Here is a 16380-nt window from a genome sequence, read left to right as displayed (position 1 = left end):
GGCGTTGTAATGACTGAATTTTTATTTATTTTTCTTAGCCACACATGATGAACAAAACGGAGCGATTTCTCCTACACAAATAATCTTTTTGGAAAAACTGAACATTTGCTATCTGAGTCTCCTCATTGAAAACATCCGAAGTTCTTCAAAGGTAAATTATTTTATTTGAATGCTTTTCTTGTTTTTGTGAAAATGTTGCCTGCTGAATGCTAGGCTTAATGCTATGCTAGCTATCAATACTCTTACACAAATGCTTGTGTAGCTATGGTTGAAAAGCATATTTTGAAAATCTGAGATGACAGTGTTGTTAACAAAATGCTAAGCTTGTGAGCCAATATATGCATTTCATTTCATTTGCGATTTTCATGAATAGTTAACGTTGCGTTATGCTAATGAGCTTGAGGCTATGATTACGCTCCCGGATACGGGATTGCTCGATGCTAGAGGTTAACTGACTTGCCTGGTTAAATAACGGAAAAAAAAACTCAGTGCCTCTTTGCTTGACATCATGGTCATATCAAAATAAATCAGCCAAGACCTCCAATTTTTTTTTTTTTTTTTTTAGATCTCCACAAGTCTGGTTCATCCTTGGGAGCAATTTCCAAAAGCCTGAAGGTATCATGTTCATCTGTACAAACAATAGTATGCAAGTATAAATACCATGGGACAACACAGCCGTCATATCACTCAGGAAGGAGACACGTTCTGTCTCCTAAAGATGAATGTACTTTGGTGCGAAAAGTGCAAATCAATCCCGGGACAACAGCAAAGGACCTTGTGAAGATACTGGAGGAAACAGGTACACAAGTATCTATATTCACAGTAAAACAAATCCTATATCGAAATAACCTGAAAGTCCGCTTAGCAAGGAAGAACCCACTGCTCCAAAACCACCATAAAACAGCCAGACTACGGTTTGCAACTGCACATGGATCGTACTTTTTGGAGAAATGTCCTCTGGTCTGATGAAACAAAAATTGAACTGTTTGGCCATAATGACCATCGTTATGTTTGGAGGAAAAAGGGGGAGGCTTGCAAGCCAAAGAACACCATCCCAACCGTGAAGTACGGGGGTGGCAGCATCATGTTGTGGTGGTGCTTTGCTGCAGGAGGGACTGGTGCACTTCACAAAATAGATGGCATCATGAGGGTGGAAAATTATGTGGATATATTGAAATAACATCTCAAGACATCAGTCAGGAACTTAAAGCTTGGTCAGAAATGGGTCTTCCAAATGGACAATGACCCCAAGCATATTTCCAAAGTTGTGGCAAAATGGCTTAAGGACAACAAAGTCAAGGTATTGGAGTGGCCATCACAAAGTCCTGACCTCAATCCTATAGAAGATTTGTGGGCAGAACTGAAAAGGGTGTGCGAGCAATGAGGCCTTCAAACCTGACTCAGTTACACAAGCTCTGTCAGGAGGAATGGGCCAAAATTCACCCAACTTATTGTGGGAAGCTTGTGGGCTACCCGAAACATTTGACCCAAGTTAAACAATTTAAAGATAATGCTACCAAATACTAATTGAGTGTATGTAAACTTCTGAACCCACTGGGAATGTGATGAAAGAAATAAAAGCTGAAAGAAATAATTCTCTCTAACTCTTATTCTGACATTTCACATTCTTAAAATAAAGTGGTGATCCTAACTGACCTAAGACAGGGAATTTTTATTAGGATTAAATGTCAGGAATTGTGAAAAACTGATTTTAAATGTATTTGGCTAAGGTGTATGTAAACTTCCGTATTATATTGAACCATTTGTGTTTTAGGCACTCAGCACGTTTTAAAGCAGTTTTCCCACCTATTTTTCCAGTCAATTTATTGTATTTTCATCTTCACATCTTTACTCCCTTTCTCTCTTAAGGGAAGGTGTAGCCCCCTTGTTTTCTAGTTTAAGAATGTATACACTCTAGAAGCCAGGTGTTTTTGGGAACGGACATGCTTTATGAAACTTTCCAATTTGTTCAAATCATGTTAAAATGTAATTGTTCTATCTACTGACTTGACTGCCGGTACAATCTGAATTCTTTCAAAATGGTTGGTAAAGCCGGTCATATCCTTTAGTTCATTCAGACCCATAATTTGACCATCTTTATACAAATTGGACAAGGTCCAAACTGCCATCTGTAGCCAATCTCTCCACAATACCAGTCTGTGATTAATGAATATGTGTGAATTACTCCAGATATTTGTTTGAAAGGAGGTGCATAAGGAGATTTATAATTTATTTCCAACTATTTTAATATCATTCCAAGAAGCAGATATTTGTGGATGGTCTTTCAGATATTCAGGTAGTATTCCTTATGCTTTCAATCTAAGTAGGAAGTGGTGGGACATTTTTTCTTCAAATGCTAAGTAAGAGGGGTGTTATTTTGCTGGGTAATCCCAGTACCACATTTTTCTTATTACATATGATATGTAATACGTTTTAATATCTGGAAGTGCCATGCTTTCTTTATATTTTCACAAAATTAATTTCTCTAAGGTGATGTGGGGATTGCTTTGAATTCCATTTAAATGTAGGGATCATTTCATTGATCTTCTTAAAGAAGGATTTCGGTACATTTAAGAGGCTTAGTTTGTAGTTGGAGCCATTGTCATGTATATTGTTAACATTCTGAATGTTAAAAAGCGGGAGAACCATCTCACATCGTCTACTTTCATGGAATTCACAATAGCTTCTAGCCCCCTCCTGCCTCTGTAACACCATGGTTTCCTCTTGGATACCCCAAAAATTGGGTTGGAATTACAGAAAGAACCCAGGGCAGTTGAGTTTAAGTCAAAGTTGAAGCTGGAATTGGGGTAAATAACTGCCGATCTGATGTTCAAATCAAATCGTATTTGCCACATGCCGAAAACAGCAGGTGTATTGTGATTGTGAAAGGCTTTCTCACAAGTCCTTAAAACCAAAAATGGTATTTTAACCTGTTGAAACTCTGGGGGCGCTATTTCATTTTTGGATAAAAAGACGTGCCCGTTTTAAGCTCAATATTTTGTCACACAAAGATGCTCGACTATGCATATAATTGATAGCTTTGGAAAGAAAACACTCTGACGTTTCCAGAACTGCAAAGATATTCTCTGTGCGTGCCCTAGAACGTGAGCTACAGGCAAAACCAAGATGAAACGGCATCCAGGAAATCAGCAGGATTTTTGAGGCTCCGTTTTCCATTGTCTCCTTATATGGCTGTGAATGCGAGAGGAATGAGCCTGCCCTTTCTGTCGTTTCCCCAAGGTGTCTGCAGCATTGTGACGTATTTGTAGGCATATCATTGGAAGATTGACCATAAGAGACCACATTTACCAGGTGTCCGCCCGGTGTCCTGCGCCGAAATTGGTGCGCAAACCTCAGCTGCAAGTATTTTTCCATGGAATTCAGAGAAGAAAGCAGGCTTCCACGAACGATATATCAATGAAGAGATATGTGAAAAAACACCTTGAGGATTGATTCCAAACAACGTTTGCCATGTTTCGGTCGATATTATGGAGTTAATTCGGAAAAAGTTTGACGTTGTTGGTGACTGAATTTTCGGTTCGTTTCGGTAGCCAAATGTGATGTACAAAACGGAGCGATTTCTCCTACACAAAGATTCTTTCAGGAAAAACTGAACATTTGCTATGTAACTGAGAGTCTCCTCATTGAAAACATCCGAAGCTCTTCAAAGGTAAATGATTTTATTTATTTGGTTATCTTGTTTTTGTGTAAATGTTGCGTGCTAAATGCTACTCAAAATGCTAAGCTAGCTTAGCATACTCTTACACAAATTAGTGAATTGCTATGGTTCAAAAGCATATTTTGAAAATCTGAGATGACAGTGTTGTTAAGAAAAGGCTAAGCTTGAGAGCAGGAGCATTATTTTCATTTTATTTGCGATTTTCAGAAATCGTTAACGTTGCGTTATGCTAATGAGCCTGAGGCTTTATTCACGATCCCGGATACGGGGAGTATGAAAACAGAGTTAAGGAAATATCTACTAAATAAACTAAAAGTAAAACATTTATAAATAATAATATAAAAAATATATTACATAAAAAATAAAAACAAACGAACGCAATAAAATCACAATATTGAGCATATACACAGTGGGTAGTCCGGGTGGCCATTTGATTAATTGTTCAGCAGTTTTACGGCTTGGGAGTAGAAGCTGTTAAGGAGCCTTTTGGACCTAGACTTGGCTCTCCGGTACCGCTTGCCGTGTGGTAGCAGAGAACAGTCTATGACTTGGGTGACTGGAGTCTTTGACAATTTTTTGTGCTCTGACACAGCCTAGTATATACAGTCGTGGCCAAAAGTTTTGAGAATGACACAAATATAAATGTTCACAAAGCCTGCTGCCTCAGTTTGTATGATGGCAATTTGCATATACTCCAGAATGTTATGAAGAGTGATCAGATGAATTGCAATTCATTGCAAAGACCCTCTTTGCCATGCAAGTGAACTGAATCCCCAAAAAAACATTTCCACTGCATTTCAGCCCTGCTACAAAAGGACCAGCTGACATCATGTCAGTGATTCTCTTGTTAACACAGGTGTGAGTGTTGACGAGGACAAGGCTGGAGATCACTCTGTCATGCTGATTGAGTTCGAATAACAGACTGGAAGCTTCAAAATCTGGGTGGTGCTTGGAATCATTGTTCTTCCACTGTCAACCATGGTTATCCCCAAGGAAACACGTGTCATCATCATTGCTTTACACAAAAAGGGCTTCACATGCAAGGATATTGCTGCCAGTAAGATTGCACCTAAATCAACCATTTATCGGATCAAGAACTTCAAGGAGAGCGGTTCAATTGTTGTGAAGAAGGCTTCAGGGTGCCCAAGAAAGTCCAGCAAGAGCCAGGACCGTCTCCTAAAGTTGATTCAGCTGCAGGATCGGGGCACCACCAGTACAGAGCTTGCTCAGGAATGGCAGCAGGCAGGTGTGAGTTTATCTGCACACACAGTGAGGTGAAGATTTTTGGAGGACTGCCTGGAGTGGGCTCACTCACAATTTTGCCTAAGAACACAGCCATGAATAAAGAATGGTGCCAACACATCCTCCGAAAGCAAGTTCTCACAAACATCCAGGAACAGTTTGGTGACGAACAATGCCTTTTCCATCATGATGGAGCACCTTGCCGTAAGGCAAAAGTGATAACTAAGTGACTCGGAGAACAAAACATAGATATTTTGGGTTCATGGCCAGGAAACTCCCCAGACCTTAATCCAATTGAGAACTTGTGGTCAATCCTCAAGAGGAGGGTGGACAAACAAAACCCCCAAAATTCTGACACACTCCAAGCATTGATTATGCAAGAATGGGCTGCCATCAGTCAGGATGTGGCCCAGAAGTTAATTGACAGCATGCCAGGGCGGATTGCAGAGCTCTTGAAAAAGAAGGGTCAACACTGCAAACATTGACTCTTTGCATCAACTTCATGTAATTGTCAATAAAAACCGTTGACACGTATGAAATGCTTGTAATTATACTTCAGTATTCCATAGTAACATCTGACAAAAATATCTTAAGACACTGAAGCAGAAAACTTTGTGAAAATTGTATTTGTGTCATTCTCAACTTTTGGCCATGCCTGTACACTACCAGTCAAAGGTTTGGACACACCTACTTATTCAAGAGTTTTTCTTTATTGTTACTATTTTCTACATTGTAGAATAATAGTGAAGACATCAAAACTATGAAATAACACATATGGAATCATGTAGTAACAAAAAAGTGTTTAAACAAATCTAAATATATTTTATATTTTTCAAAGTAGCTACCCTTTGCCTTGATGACAGCTTTGCACACTCTTGGCATTCTCTCAACCAGCTTCATGAAGTAGTCACCTGGAATGCTTTTCCAACAGTCTTGAAGGAGTTCCCACATATGCTGAGCACTTGTTGGCTGCTTTTCCTCCACTCTGCGGTCCGACTCATCCCAAAACATCTCAATTGGGTTGAGGTCTGGTGATTGTGGAGGACAGGTCATCTGATGCAGCACTCCATCACTCTCCTTGGTAAAATATCCCTTACACAGCCTGGAGGTGTGTTGTGTCATTGTCCTGTTGAAAAACAAATGATAGTCCCACTAAGCGCAAACTAGATGAGATGGCATAACGCTGCAGAATCCTGTTGTAGCCATGCTGGTTAAATGTGCCTTTGAATTCAAATAAATCACAGACAGTGTCACCAGCAAAGCTCCCTACACAACCTTTACGGTGGGAAATACACATGTGGAGATCATCCGTTCACGTACACCGCGTCTCACAAAGACACGGCGGTTGGAACCAAAAATCTTAAATTTAGACTCCAGACCAAAGGACACATTTTGACTGGTCGTTGCTCTAATTGCTTGTGTTTCTTGGCCCAAGCAAGTCTCTTCTTATTATTGTTGTCCTTTAGTAGTGGTTTCTTTGCAGCAATTCAACCATGAAGGCCTGATTCATGCAGTTGATGTTGAGATGTGTCTGTTACTTGAAATCTGTGAAGCATTTATTTGGGCTGCAATCTTAGGTGCAGTTAACTCTAATGAACTTATCCTCTGCAGCAGAGGTAGCTCTGAGCCTTCTTTTTCTGTGGCGGTCCTCATGAGAGCCAGTTTCATCATAGCGCTTGATGGTGTTTACAACTGCACTTGAAGAAACTTGAAAAGTTACTGCATGATACCATATGTGTTATTTCATAGTTTTGTTGTCTTCACTATTATTCTACAATGAATGAGTAGGTGTTCTAAAACGTTTGACCGGTAGTGTACATTTATACAAATAATGTACATAATGAGAAATAATCATATCAATTACCTATTTATTTATTGTTCTTAAAATTCTGTTGCAGGACCTTCCATATATGCAACATTTGTATTTCAATTGTTTGTTAGGATGAAATTGTGCAAATATAAGGAAAGTATTCAAATGTGAATGAGTCAAAGAGAGAACAATGGTGTCATGCATTTACATGTGGTTTGTTGTTTGTTGTTGTTTGGTTAGTGTGATATGTTGAATATGTTGAATGTGTTGTAAAGAAATTATTCATACAAAATCAATAAATTATTAAGGAAATGGATAGGTGGAGAGGGTTGTCTCTTCATCAACAACAAATAGTGTGCTGACTCGGCCGCAGTGGAAGTCTCGACCCATTGTTCACCGGTCTTGGAATACCTGATGGTAAAATGTCGACCCTTCATACCTCGCAGGTGAGTTTTCAACTGTGATCATGACTGTTGTCTACATTCTACCTCAGGACAAGAAATATAACAAGCTGGCATTTAACAAACTGTATGAGGCTTTAAACAAGCAGAAAAACGTGCACCCGAAGGCTGCCTTTCTTGTTAACGGAGATTTTAATTCAACGTCATTAAGGCACGTGATGCCCAACATTCATCAACACGTCTCCTTCGCCACTAGGGGCGATAAAGTCCTAGACCACTGTTACTTTACTCACAAACAAGCATACAAGGCCATCCCTCGTCCGCCGTTTGGCAAATCGGATCATGACTCCATGCTCATGCTTCCTGTCTACAAGCAGAAGCTCAAACAAGAAGTTACTGTGACTCGCTCTGTTGAGAAATCAGACATCAGAATCAGAGATTATGCTACAGGACTGTTTTGCTAGTGTTTATTGGAATATGTTCTGGAGACACTGCCGATAAAATCGACGAGCTAACCACAGCCGTCACTAGCTTCATAAGGAAATGCATCAGCGACATTGTCCTCACAGTGAAGGTTCACTGCCTCCCCAATCAAAGGCCCCGGATTAACATAGAGGTTGGCTCTAAACTAAAGGATAGGGCTACAGCACACAGGACTATCACAGACAACCCTGAGGCTGTATATGAAAACAGGAAAAGTCCCACTATGACCTCTGTAGAGTCATCAAATGAGAAAAAGGACATAAGGTGGAATCATATTACACAGGCTCCACTGCCAGCCGCATGTGGCAGGGGCTCCAGTCTATTACGGATTACAAAGGAAGTCACAGCTGTGATACACCGAATGATGCCTCTCTTCCAGACAAACTCATGCATTTTATGCACACTTTGACAATAACAACACAGTACTGTGCATGAGGGCACCCGCCGAACCAGAGGACTGGGTGATCTCAATCTCCGAGGACAACATGAGTAAGGTCTTTAATCAGATCAACACTCGCAAGGCCGCAGGGCCGAACAATATTCCAGGGCGCGTTCTCAGAGCATGCGCAAATCAACTGGCAGGCATATCCATGGTAATTCCAATCTCTCCTTGTCCCCATCTGTAATCCCCACATGTCTCAAGCTGACCACCATCATTCCTGTTCCCAAGAATTCCATGGCTTTATGCCACAATGACTACCACCCTGTAGCACTCACATCTGTAATAATGAAGTGCTATGAGAGGCTGGTTATGGCACACGTTAACTCCACAATCCCAGACACCCTTGACACACTCCAATTTGCATACCGCCCCAACAGATCCATAGACGACGCAATCTCAATTGTACTCCACAGTGCCCTCAACCACCTAGAAAAGAGGAATAGCTATGTGAGAATGCTGTTCATTGACTACAGCTCAGCGTTCAACACCATTGTCCCATCCAAGTTCATCAACAAGCTTAGGACCCTGGGACTGAACACATCACTATGCAACTGAACCTGGACATCCTGACAGGCCGACCCCAGGTAGTGAGGGTAGGCAACACCCCGTCCGTCATGCTGACGCTCAACACGGGGCCCCACAGGGATGTGTGCTTAGTCCTCTCCTGCACTCCCTGTTCACCCATGACTACATGGCCACGCATGACTCCAACACCATCATCAAATTTTCTGACGACACGTCGGTGGAAGGCTTGATCACCGGCAACGATGAGACAGCCTTAAGGGAGGAGTTGTGCACTCACAGGACTCTACACACTCACGCACTGTCAGCTCTAGAAGTGTTACTCACTGTCAGCTCTAGAAGTGTTACTCACTGTCAGCTCTAGAAGTGTTACTCACTGTCAGCTCTAAAAGTGTTAACATCGTAGAGTCTCGCTACATTGCCAATCCCGCTGACTATCCTCCTTCAGAGAACAAAGTCCAACACATGCGAAGGAGAAGACTCATCACTTCTTCTTCTTCAACCCCAACAAACACAGCATACTCGAACGCCTCTTAATCAACTTATACAGCCACACCAACACAACAGCTCTTGCCGAGAAACCATTTGCAACACATCCACTCAAGGCAGAGGGAAGGAAAGAAGCCAAGATTGAAAGAATCGATTCAATAATCAAAGACAACTTGAGCTATTATAGTCCCCCCAGTAAGTGTGCATTGTTTTCCCGTAACAATAAGAGAGAACGATGGGGCGTCTGGATTGGACTATCTGAGCAAACAATGGCAGATGTGTCCATAAATTGTGAACAGTGCAGGGCATCTCTCCTTTCCTCCATAGTACCACTATATTTCTTCCTGGTCACGAACCTCTCTTTCACAAGTCACTGGCTTACTACTATAGTCTATATGATCTCAGAGATTTCCAAATTTAATAAAAAAGTAAGCACTTTTTGAACGTGAATCGAAGGTCAGTTTTATTTGTAAATCACAATTGTTCGTTTTTTTGCAGATGTTCTTTATTAATATTGTACATCTCATTTTGATTTACACCCAGTCCTTTTGAAATAGAAAATACTCTGAGGGAAAGTGGAGCTAATATTTTCCTGTAAAACACAGAGGACTTGTTTCTAAACCGAATCAGGTCTAATTAATTAGTATCAAATTCAGCATGAGATTGAGTTTAACACACTCAGGCCAGTATTGTCTTCATAACAGGAAATCAGTGCTGGGACAGTGTCTGCCATCATTTCAAATGTCAAAGTTTACTGTAGTATGAAAGATACAGTTGAAGTCAGAAGTTTACATACACTTATGTTGGCGACCTAAAACTCGTTTTTCAACCACTCCGCAAATTTCTTGATAACAAACTATATTTTTGGCAAGTCGGTTAGGACATCTACTTTGTGCATGACACAAGTAATGTTTTCAACAATTGTTTACATATTATTTCACTTATAATTCACTGTTTCACAATTCCAGTGGGTCAGAAGTTTAATTACACTGAGTTGACTTTACCTTTAAACGGCTTAGAAAATTCCAGAAAAGTATGTCATGGCTTTAAAAGCTTCTGATAGGCTAATTGACATAATTTGAGTCAATTGGAGGTGTACCTGTGGATGTATCCAACCTTCAAACTCAGTGGCTCTTTGCCTGACATTATGGTAAAATCAAAATAAATCAGCGTTCATCTGTACAAACAATAATACGCAAGTATAAACACCATGGGACCACGCAGCCTGTCATACCGCTCAGGAAGGAGACGCGTTCTGTCTCCTAGAGATGAACGTACTTTGGTGCGAAAAGTGCAAATCAATCCCGGAACAACAGCAAAGGACCTTGTGAAGATGCTGGAGAAAACAGGTACAAAAGTATCTATATCCACAGTAAAACGAGTCCTATATCGACGTAATCTAAAAGGCCGCTCAGCAAGGAAGAAGCCACTGCTCCAAAACCGCCATAAAAAAGCCAGACTACGGTTTGCAACTGCACATGGGGACAAAGATCATACTTTTTGGAGAAATGTCCACTGGTCTGATGAAACAAAAATAGAACTGTTTGGCCAAAATGACCATCGTTATGTTTGGAGGAAAAAGGGGGAGGCTTGCAAGCCAAAGAACACCATCTCAACCGTGAAGCACGGGGGTGGCAGCATCATGTTGTGGGGGTGCTTTGCTGCAGGAGGGACTAGTGCACTTCACAAAATAGATGTCAGGAAGTTAAAGTTTGGTCGCAAATGGGTCTCCCAAATGGACAATGACCCCAAGCATACTTCCAAAGTTGTGGCAAAATGGCTTAAGGACAACAAAGTCAAGGTATTGGAGTGGCAATCGCAAAGCCCTGACCTCAATCCTATAGAAAATTTGTCGGCAGAACTGAAAAAGAGTGTGCGAGTAAGGAGGCCTACAAACCTGACTCAGTTACACCAGCTCTGTCAGGAGGAATGGGCCAAAATTCACCCAACTTATTGTGGGAAGCTTGTGGAAGGCTACCCGAAACGTTTGACCCAAGTTAAACAATTTAAAGGAAATCCTACCAAATACGAATTGAATGTATATAAACTTCTGACCCACTGGGAATGTGATGAAAGAAATAAAAGCTGAAATAAATCATTCTCTCTACTATTATTCTGACATTTCACATTCTTAAAATAAAGTGGTGATCCTAACTGAAATAAGACAGGGAATTCTTACTAGGTTTAAATGTCAGGAATTGTGAAAAACTGAGTTCACATGTATTTGGCTAAGGTGTATGTGAACTTCCGACTTTAACTGTAGATCAGTGTGTTGATGGATTGGTAATATATGGGGTTAAAGGTCAGAGTAGGATGAAGTTGCACCTACACACTGATCTAGGGTCAGTTTCATTTCCCTCCTTAATGATTACGGTTAAGAATTGGAAAGGGTAAGCTGATCTGTATTAGGATCTGGGGTTAAAGGTTAGAGGCCAGGGGTTAGTGGGTAGAGTGACCTCCGGTGTGCACCTGTGAAGATGTCTTGTCCCAGTCCGAGGGAGCGGCCGTCTTTCTCGTTGAACAGGTGCTGCTGCGCGGGGGTAGGGCAGTTAAGGTGCTGGTGCTGGGAGGGGGTGGAGCCCTGCAAGTGCTGCACTGACAGACACTCACTCAGGACGTCCTGCTCCAGGTGGGGGAACGGCCTCAGCTGTCAATCAAACAGAGAGACAGGGTTACTGTACAATACAAGTGGTCACGAAGACAAAGTGAACAAAATGAAAATACAATTGAGCGGGAGCAGTGCCATCATTGGATGTTGGAGTGGAAGAGAGATGATTTGCTTTTCCTTTGAGTCATGCATGAATTTCAATGTTTGTTTGGACATCTTGCATACCAATGTAAAGCCAAGACGTGAAAAGTGAAAACCTGTCTCTCTGCCAATGGTATCTGGGCACGCGAACACACATTAAACTGCAGTCTATCATGTGGGGTGGAATTGGGGCAGAATGCGTGGGAACAGAGGTCCCAAAGTGCAATCATTATTTTGACATGTCAAACATGTTTCTGAGCTGAATTCCTGCATTCCCACTGATTTTAGTCAGTTACCAATCTAAGGCTAAATTCTAATCCCACCACTGGGTTTATGTAGCTAGCAGTGGTCTCAAGGTAATATACATCAAGATGATAGGTAGTCTGTCAAATAGATCAGTTTTACTCTGTTCTATACATCAGCACAGTGAGTTACACTGTCGTAAAATGTTATAGTGGACTGTAGTACAACCCAAGCCAGAGCATTGCAGGAATCCTAAAAACCATGTCGTTCCCTTTCCTCTGCAGATGTACCTTTACATTTGAGGTGATGTCAGATGTACCATTAGATCTGAGGTAATGTTAGATGTTGCATTAGATCTGAGGTAATCTCAGATGTACCTTTAGAGCTGAGGTAACGTCAGGATGTTAACATCAAGGTTTGTCATACGGAATACCTGATTTTATGCTGAAGGACAAGGCCAATATGCTGTGTCTGGACAGTGACTGCAGTGAAGGGATAGGTGAGACGTTTATCCCTCTAACCAGAATGATTAGTTGATTAGCCCAGTGCTAACTAATTTAGGTTTGTGGGTTTGATCCCTAATTACGCTATAGATTTCTACACATAAGCTACACTAAACTACACTGAATGTCAGTCTCTCATTGTGTTAGGGCATATGCTAAATTTTATTTTTATTTTACCTTTATTTAACTAGTCAAGTCAGTTAAGAACAAATTCTTATTTTCAATGACGGCCTAGGAACAGTGACTGTAATGTACTGTAACGTCAACCCTCTACCGGGACATTGACGCTGTCGATCTGCCAGAAGGAGCTGTCATCAGTAACATAAGGAATATGGTATAAAAAATAGCCATTTGTGTAAACTGGCCAACAAGCACAACAGTCTTTAATAAAGCAGTGCATCAGTTAATTACTAGTGACATCTCAACCACAGAGACTTAAAGGAAATAGCAGGCTTAGAGGCCAGCTTCACAACCACAGGCAGCCCTCTTATTAGGACCATGAGAAAGAGAGGATCAGGACAACCAATCCAACCATCTATCATTCTATTCATCCCTCTGTCCATCCGTTATCTCGTTTACAGGTTGGACACACCCACAAAGAAAGCCAACAGGATGGATATGTGGTTGTAAGTGTGCGATACCTCACACAAAGATATCCTAACTGATTAGTATGCCAGGGCTGCCATGGAATTCAGGATGGATTGAATAGCCAGTCTGGATTTGATATTTGACTTGGCGCAAGATATTTATTAGACATTTGTTAGATATCCGAGTGCAGATGGATTGCTGTCTTTACATATCACTGATCAATTCGACAATCATTAGTTAAATTATCATTTGAACACGTCGTGATTGGATACACTTCCTTACAAGCGCCTTGCAACAATTCATCAAGTCTAATTGGGCCTCTGCCTTTCAAAACATGACATAATTCATTTGTATCTGCTCACAGATGGAGTGAGAAGGTTTGTTTGACATTTGTCCACAGCATCTGGACACTATTCTGCTCTAGCTACAGCATATTAACAATGGTATAAGCCTCACATGTGTTTCCGTTTTACAGCTAAGCAAAGGAACACATCATTTAGGCCCGGCCGACGACATTCAGGCCCTTTAAACAACAATGAGATTATTCTCTCTCTCTCCATTCTCCCCATATTTATCAGCAGAAGAATGTGATGTGGACCATGAACACGATGTGGTCAAACCTGATCTATTGTCCAGGAATTTCAAAGGTTTTCAAAGGCTACACTAAATTAATCCAACTGTATGGAGCTGTGATGAAGAATAAGCACAAGATGATTACACCACGAGCCATGTATTTAGAAAGTTGTAGAATTTTCAGTTACATAGCATTATTTAAATATATCCCCATGTAATGTTAATGGGGAGCTAACATGGCTGCCATAGAATATTGCAGTGTCATGTAAATGCATCACAATGCAGAAACCTCAATGTCCCTACTTTCTAAATAGATGGCTGGAATTACACTTACTGGGGACATTTATACACAAAAATATAAACTCAACATGCAACAATTGCAAAGATTTTAGTTACAGATCATTTAAGGAAATCCATTAATTAAAATCCATTAATTAGGCCCTAATCTATGGATTTTACATGCCTGGGAATACAGATATGCATCTGTTGGTCACAAATACCTTAAAAAAAGGTAGGGCCATGGATCAGAAAACCAGTCAGTATCTGGTGTGACCACCATTTGGTTCACGCAGCGTGACACATCTCCTTCACATAGAGTTGATCAGGCTGTTGATTATGGCCTGTGGAATGTTGTCCCACTCCTCTTCAATGGCTCTGCGAAGTTGCTTAATATTGGCAGGAACTGGACCACGCTGTTGTACACGTCAATCCAGAGCATCCCAAACATGCTCAATGAGTGGTGACATGTCTGGTGAGTATACAGGCCATGGAAGCTTCCAGGAATTGTGTACAGATCCTTGCGACATGAGGCTGTGCATTATCATGCTGAAACATAAGGTGATGGTGGCGGATGAATGGTACAACAATGGGCCTCAGGATCTTGTCACGGTACCTCTGTGCATTCAAATTGCCATCGATGTCCACTGGCACGCTGGAGAAGTGTGCTCTTCACGGATGAATCAAAGTATCAAGGAGCACTCTGTCTGCCATCTGCCCGGTACAGTCGACACCGTGATTTATCCGTGAAGAGCACACTTCTCCAGCGTGCCAATGGACATTGAAGATGAGCAATTGCCCACTGAAGTCTGTTACGACACCGAACTGCAGTCAGATAAAGACCCTGGTGAGGACGAGGAGAATGCAGATGAGCTTCCCTTAGACGGATTCTGACAGTTTGTGTAGAAATTCTTCAAACCAACAGTTTCATCGGCTGTCCGGGTGGCTGGTCTCAGATCATTCCGCCGGTGAAGAAGTTGGAGGTAAGTCAGGTGCAGGAGAGCAGAGATGAGTGACAACAGGCACACTTTATTCATGCCCAAGGACAACAGCGATAACAATTCCACACACAGACATGGGGGGAACTGAGGGTAATATACATTTATTCAGATGAGGGAATGTGAACTAGGTGTGCGGATAACCAAGACAAAACAAATGGAACATGAAAGGTGGAGCGGCGATGGCTAGAAGACCGGTGACGTTGACCGCCGAACGACGCCCGAACAAGGAGAGAGACCGACTTCGGCAGAAGTCATGACACTCTACCCCCCCTTGACGCACGGCTCCAGCAGCGCGCCGACACCGGCCTCGGGGACGACCCTGGGGGCGAGGTGCAGGGCGATCCGGACGAAGATGGTGAAACTCCCACAGCATAGATGGGTCTAAGACGTCCGCCACCGGGACCCAGCATCTCTCCTCCGGACCGTAACCTCCCAGTACATGAGGTACTGAAGGCCCCTCGCCCGACACCTTGAATCCAGTATGGAGCAAACGGATTACACCGGGGCCCCCTCGATGTCCAAAGGGGGCGAAGGAACCTCCCGCACCTCAGACTCCTGGAACGGGCCAGCCACCACCGGCCTGAGGAGAGACACATGGAACGAGGGGTTCATACGGTAATCGGGGGGAAGCTGTAACCGGTAACTAACCTCATTCAGTCTCCTCAGGACTTTAAATTGCCCCACAAACAACGGCCCCAGCTTCCGGCAGGGCAGGTGGAGGGGCAGGTTTTGGGTCAAGAGCCAGACCCGGTCCCCCGGTGCAAACACCGGAGCCTCACTGCGGTGATGGCCCCCTGGCACAGCACGGCCCGCTGGAGGTGAACATGGTCCCAGGTCTCCTCCGCACGCCTGAACCAGTCGTCCACCGCAGGAGCCTCGGTCTGACTCTGATGCTAAGGCGCCAGAGACAGAACGAATAGACGCCCAGCGGGACACTGGAGGGGAGCGGACTCTACACGTAACGCCCGCTCAATGCCCGCATCCAGCTCCCATACTACCGGTGCTATCAGGCAGGAGGCCGGAAGTATGGGGGTAGGATCCATGGGCCGCTCCTCTGTGTCATACAACCGGGACAGTGCGTCAGCCTTAACATTCTGGGAACCTGGTCTGAAAGAAAGGGTGAAAACAAAACAGGTAAAAAACATGGCCCACCTTGCCTGATGAGGATTCAGTCTCCTCGTTGCCCGGATGTACTCCTGGTTGCGGGGGTCAGTCCAGATGAGAAAAGGGTGTTGGGCCCCTCAAGCCAATGTCTCCACGCCTAACAGCTCCCGGCTAACAGCTCCCGGTCCCCCACATCATAGTTTCGCTCTGCCGAGCTGAGCTTCTTCGAGAAGAAGGCACAGGGGCGGATCTTTGGTGGCGTTCCCGAGCGCTGA

The 16380-nt window shown here is 42.8% G+C and overlaps 1 protein-coding gene across 1 annotated transcript in view; it reads right to left on the bottom strand.

Moving 5' to 3' along the window:
* Positions 1–16380, bottom strand: part of LOC135524735 (zinc finger protein GLIS1-like) — a 113779-nt gene that overhangs the window by 21757 nt on the left and 75642 nt on the right. The window contains 1 exon segment of the mRNA XM_064952519.1: positions 11538–11715. Within this exon segment, the coding sequence (XP_064808591.1) occupies positions 11538–11715 (178 nt within the window).

Source organism: Oncorhynchus masou, chromosome 31 (assembly GCF_036934945.1).
Source record: "Oncorhynchus masou masou isolate Uvic2021 chromosome 31, UVic_Omas_1.1, whole genome shotgun sequence".
Classification (NCBI taxonomy): domain Eukaryota; kingdom Metazoa; phylum Chordata; class Actinopteri; order Salmoniformes; family Salmonidae; genus Oncorhynchus; species Oncorhynchus masou.
This window is presented reverse-complemented; position numbering and strand designations above follow the sequence as displayed.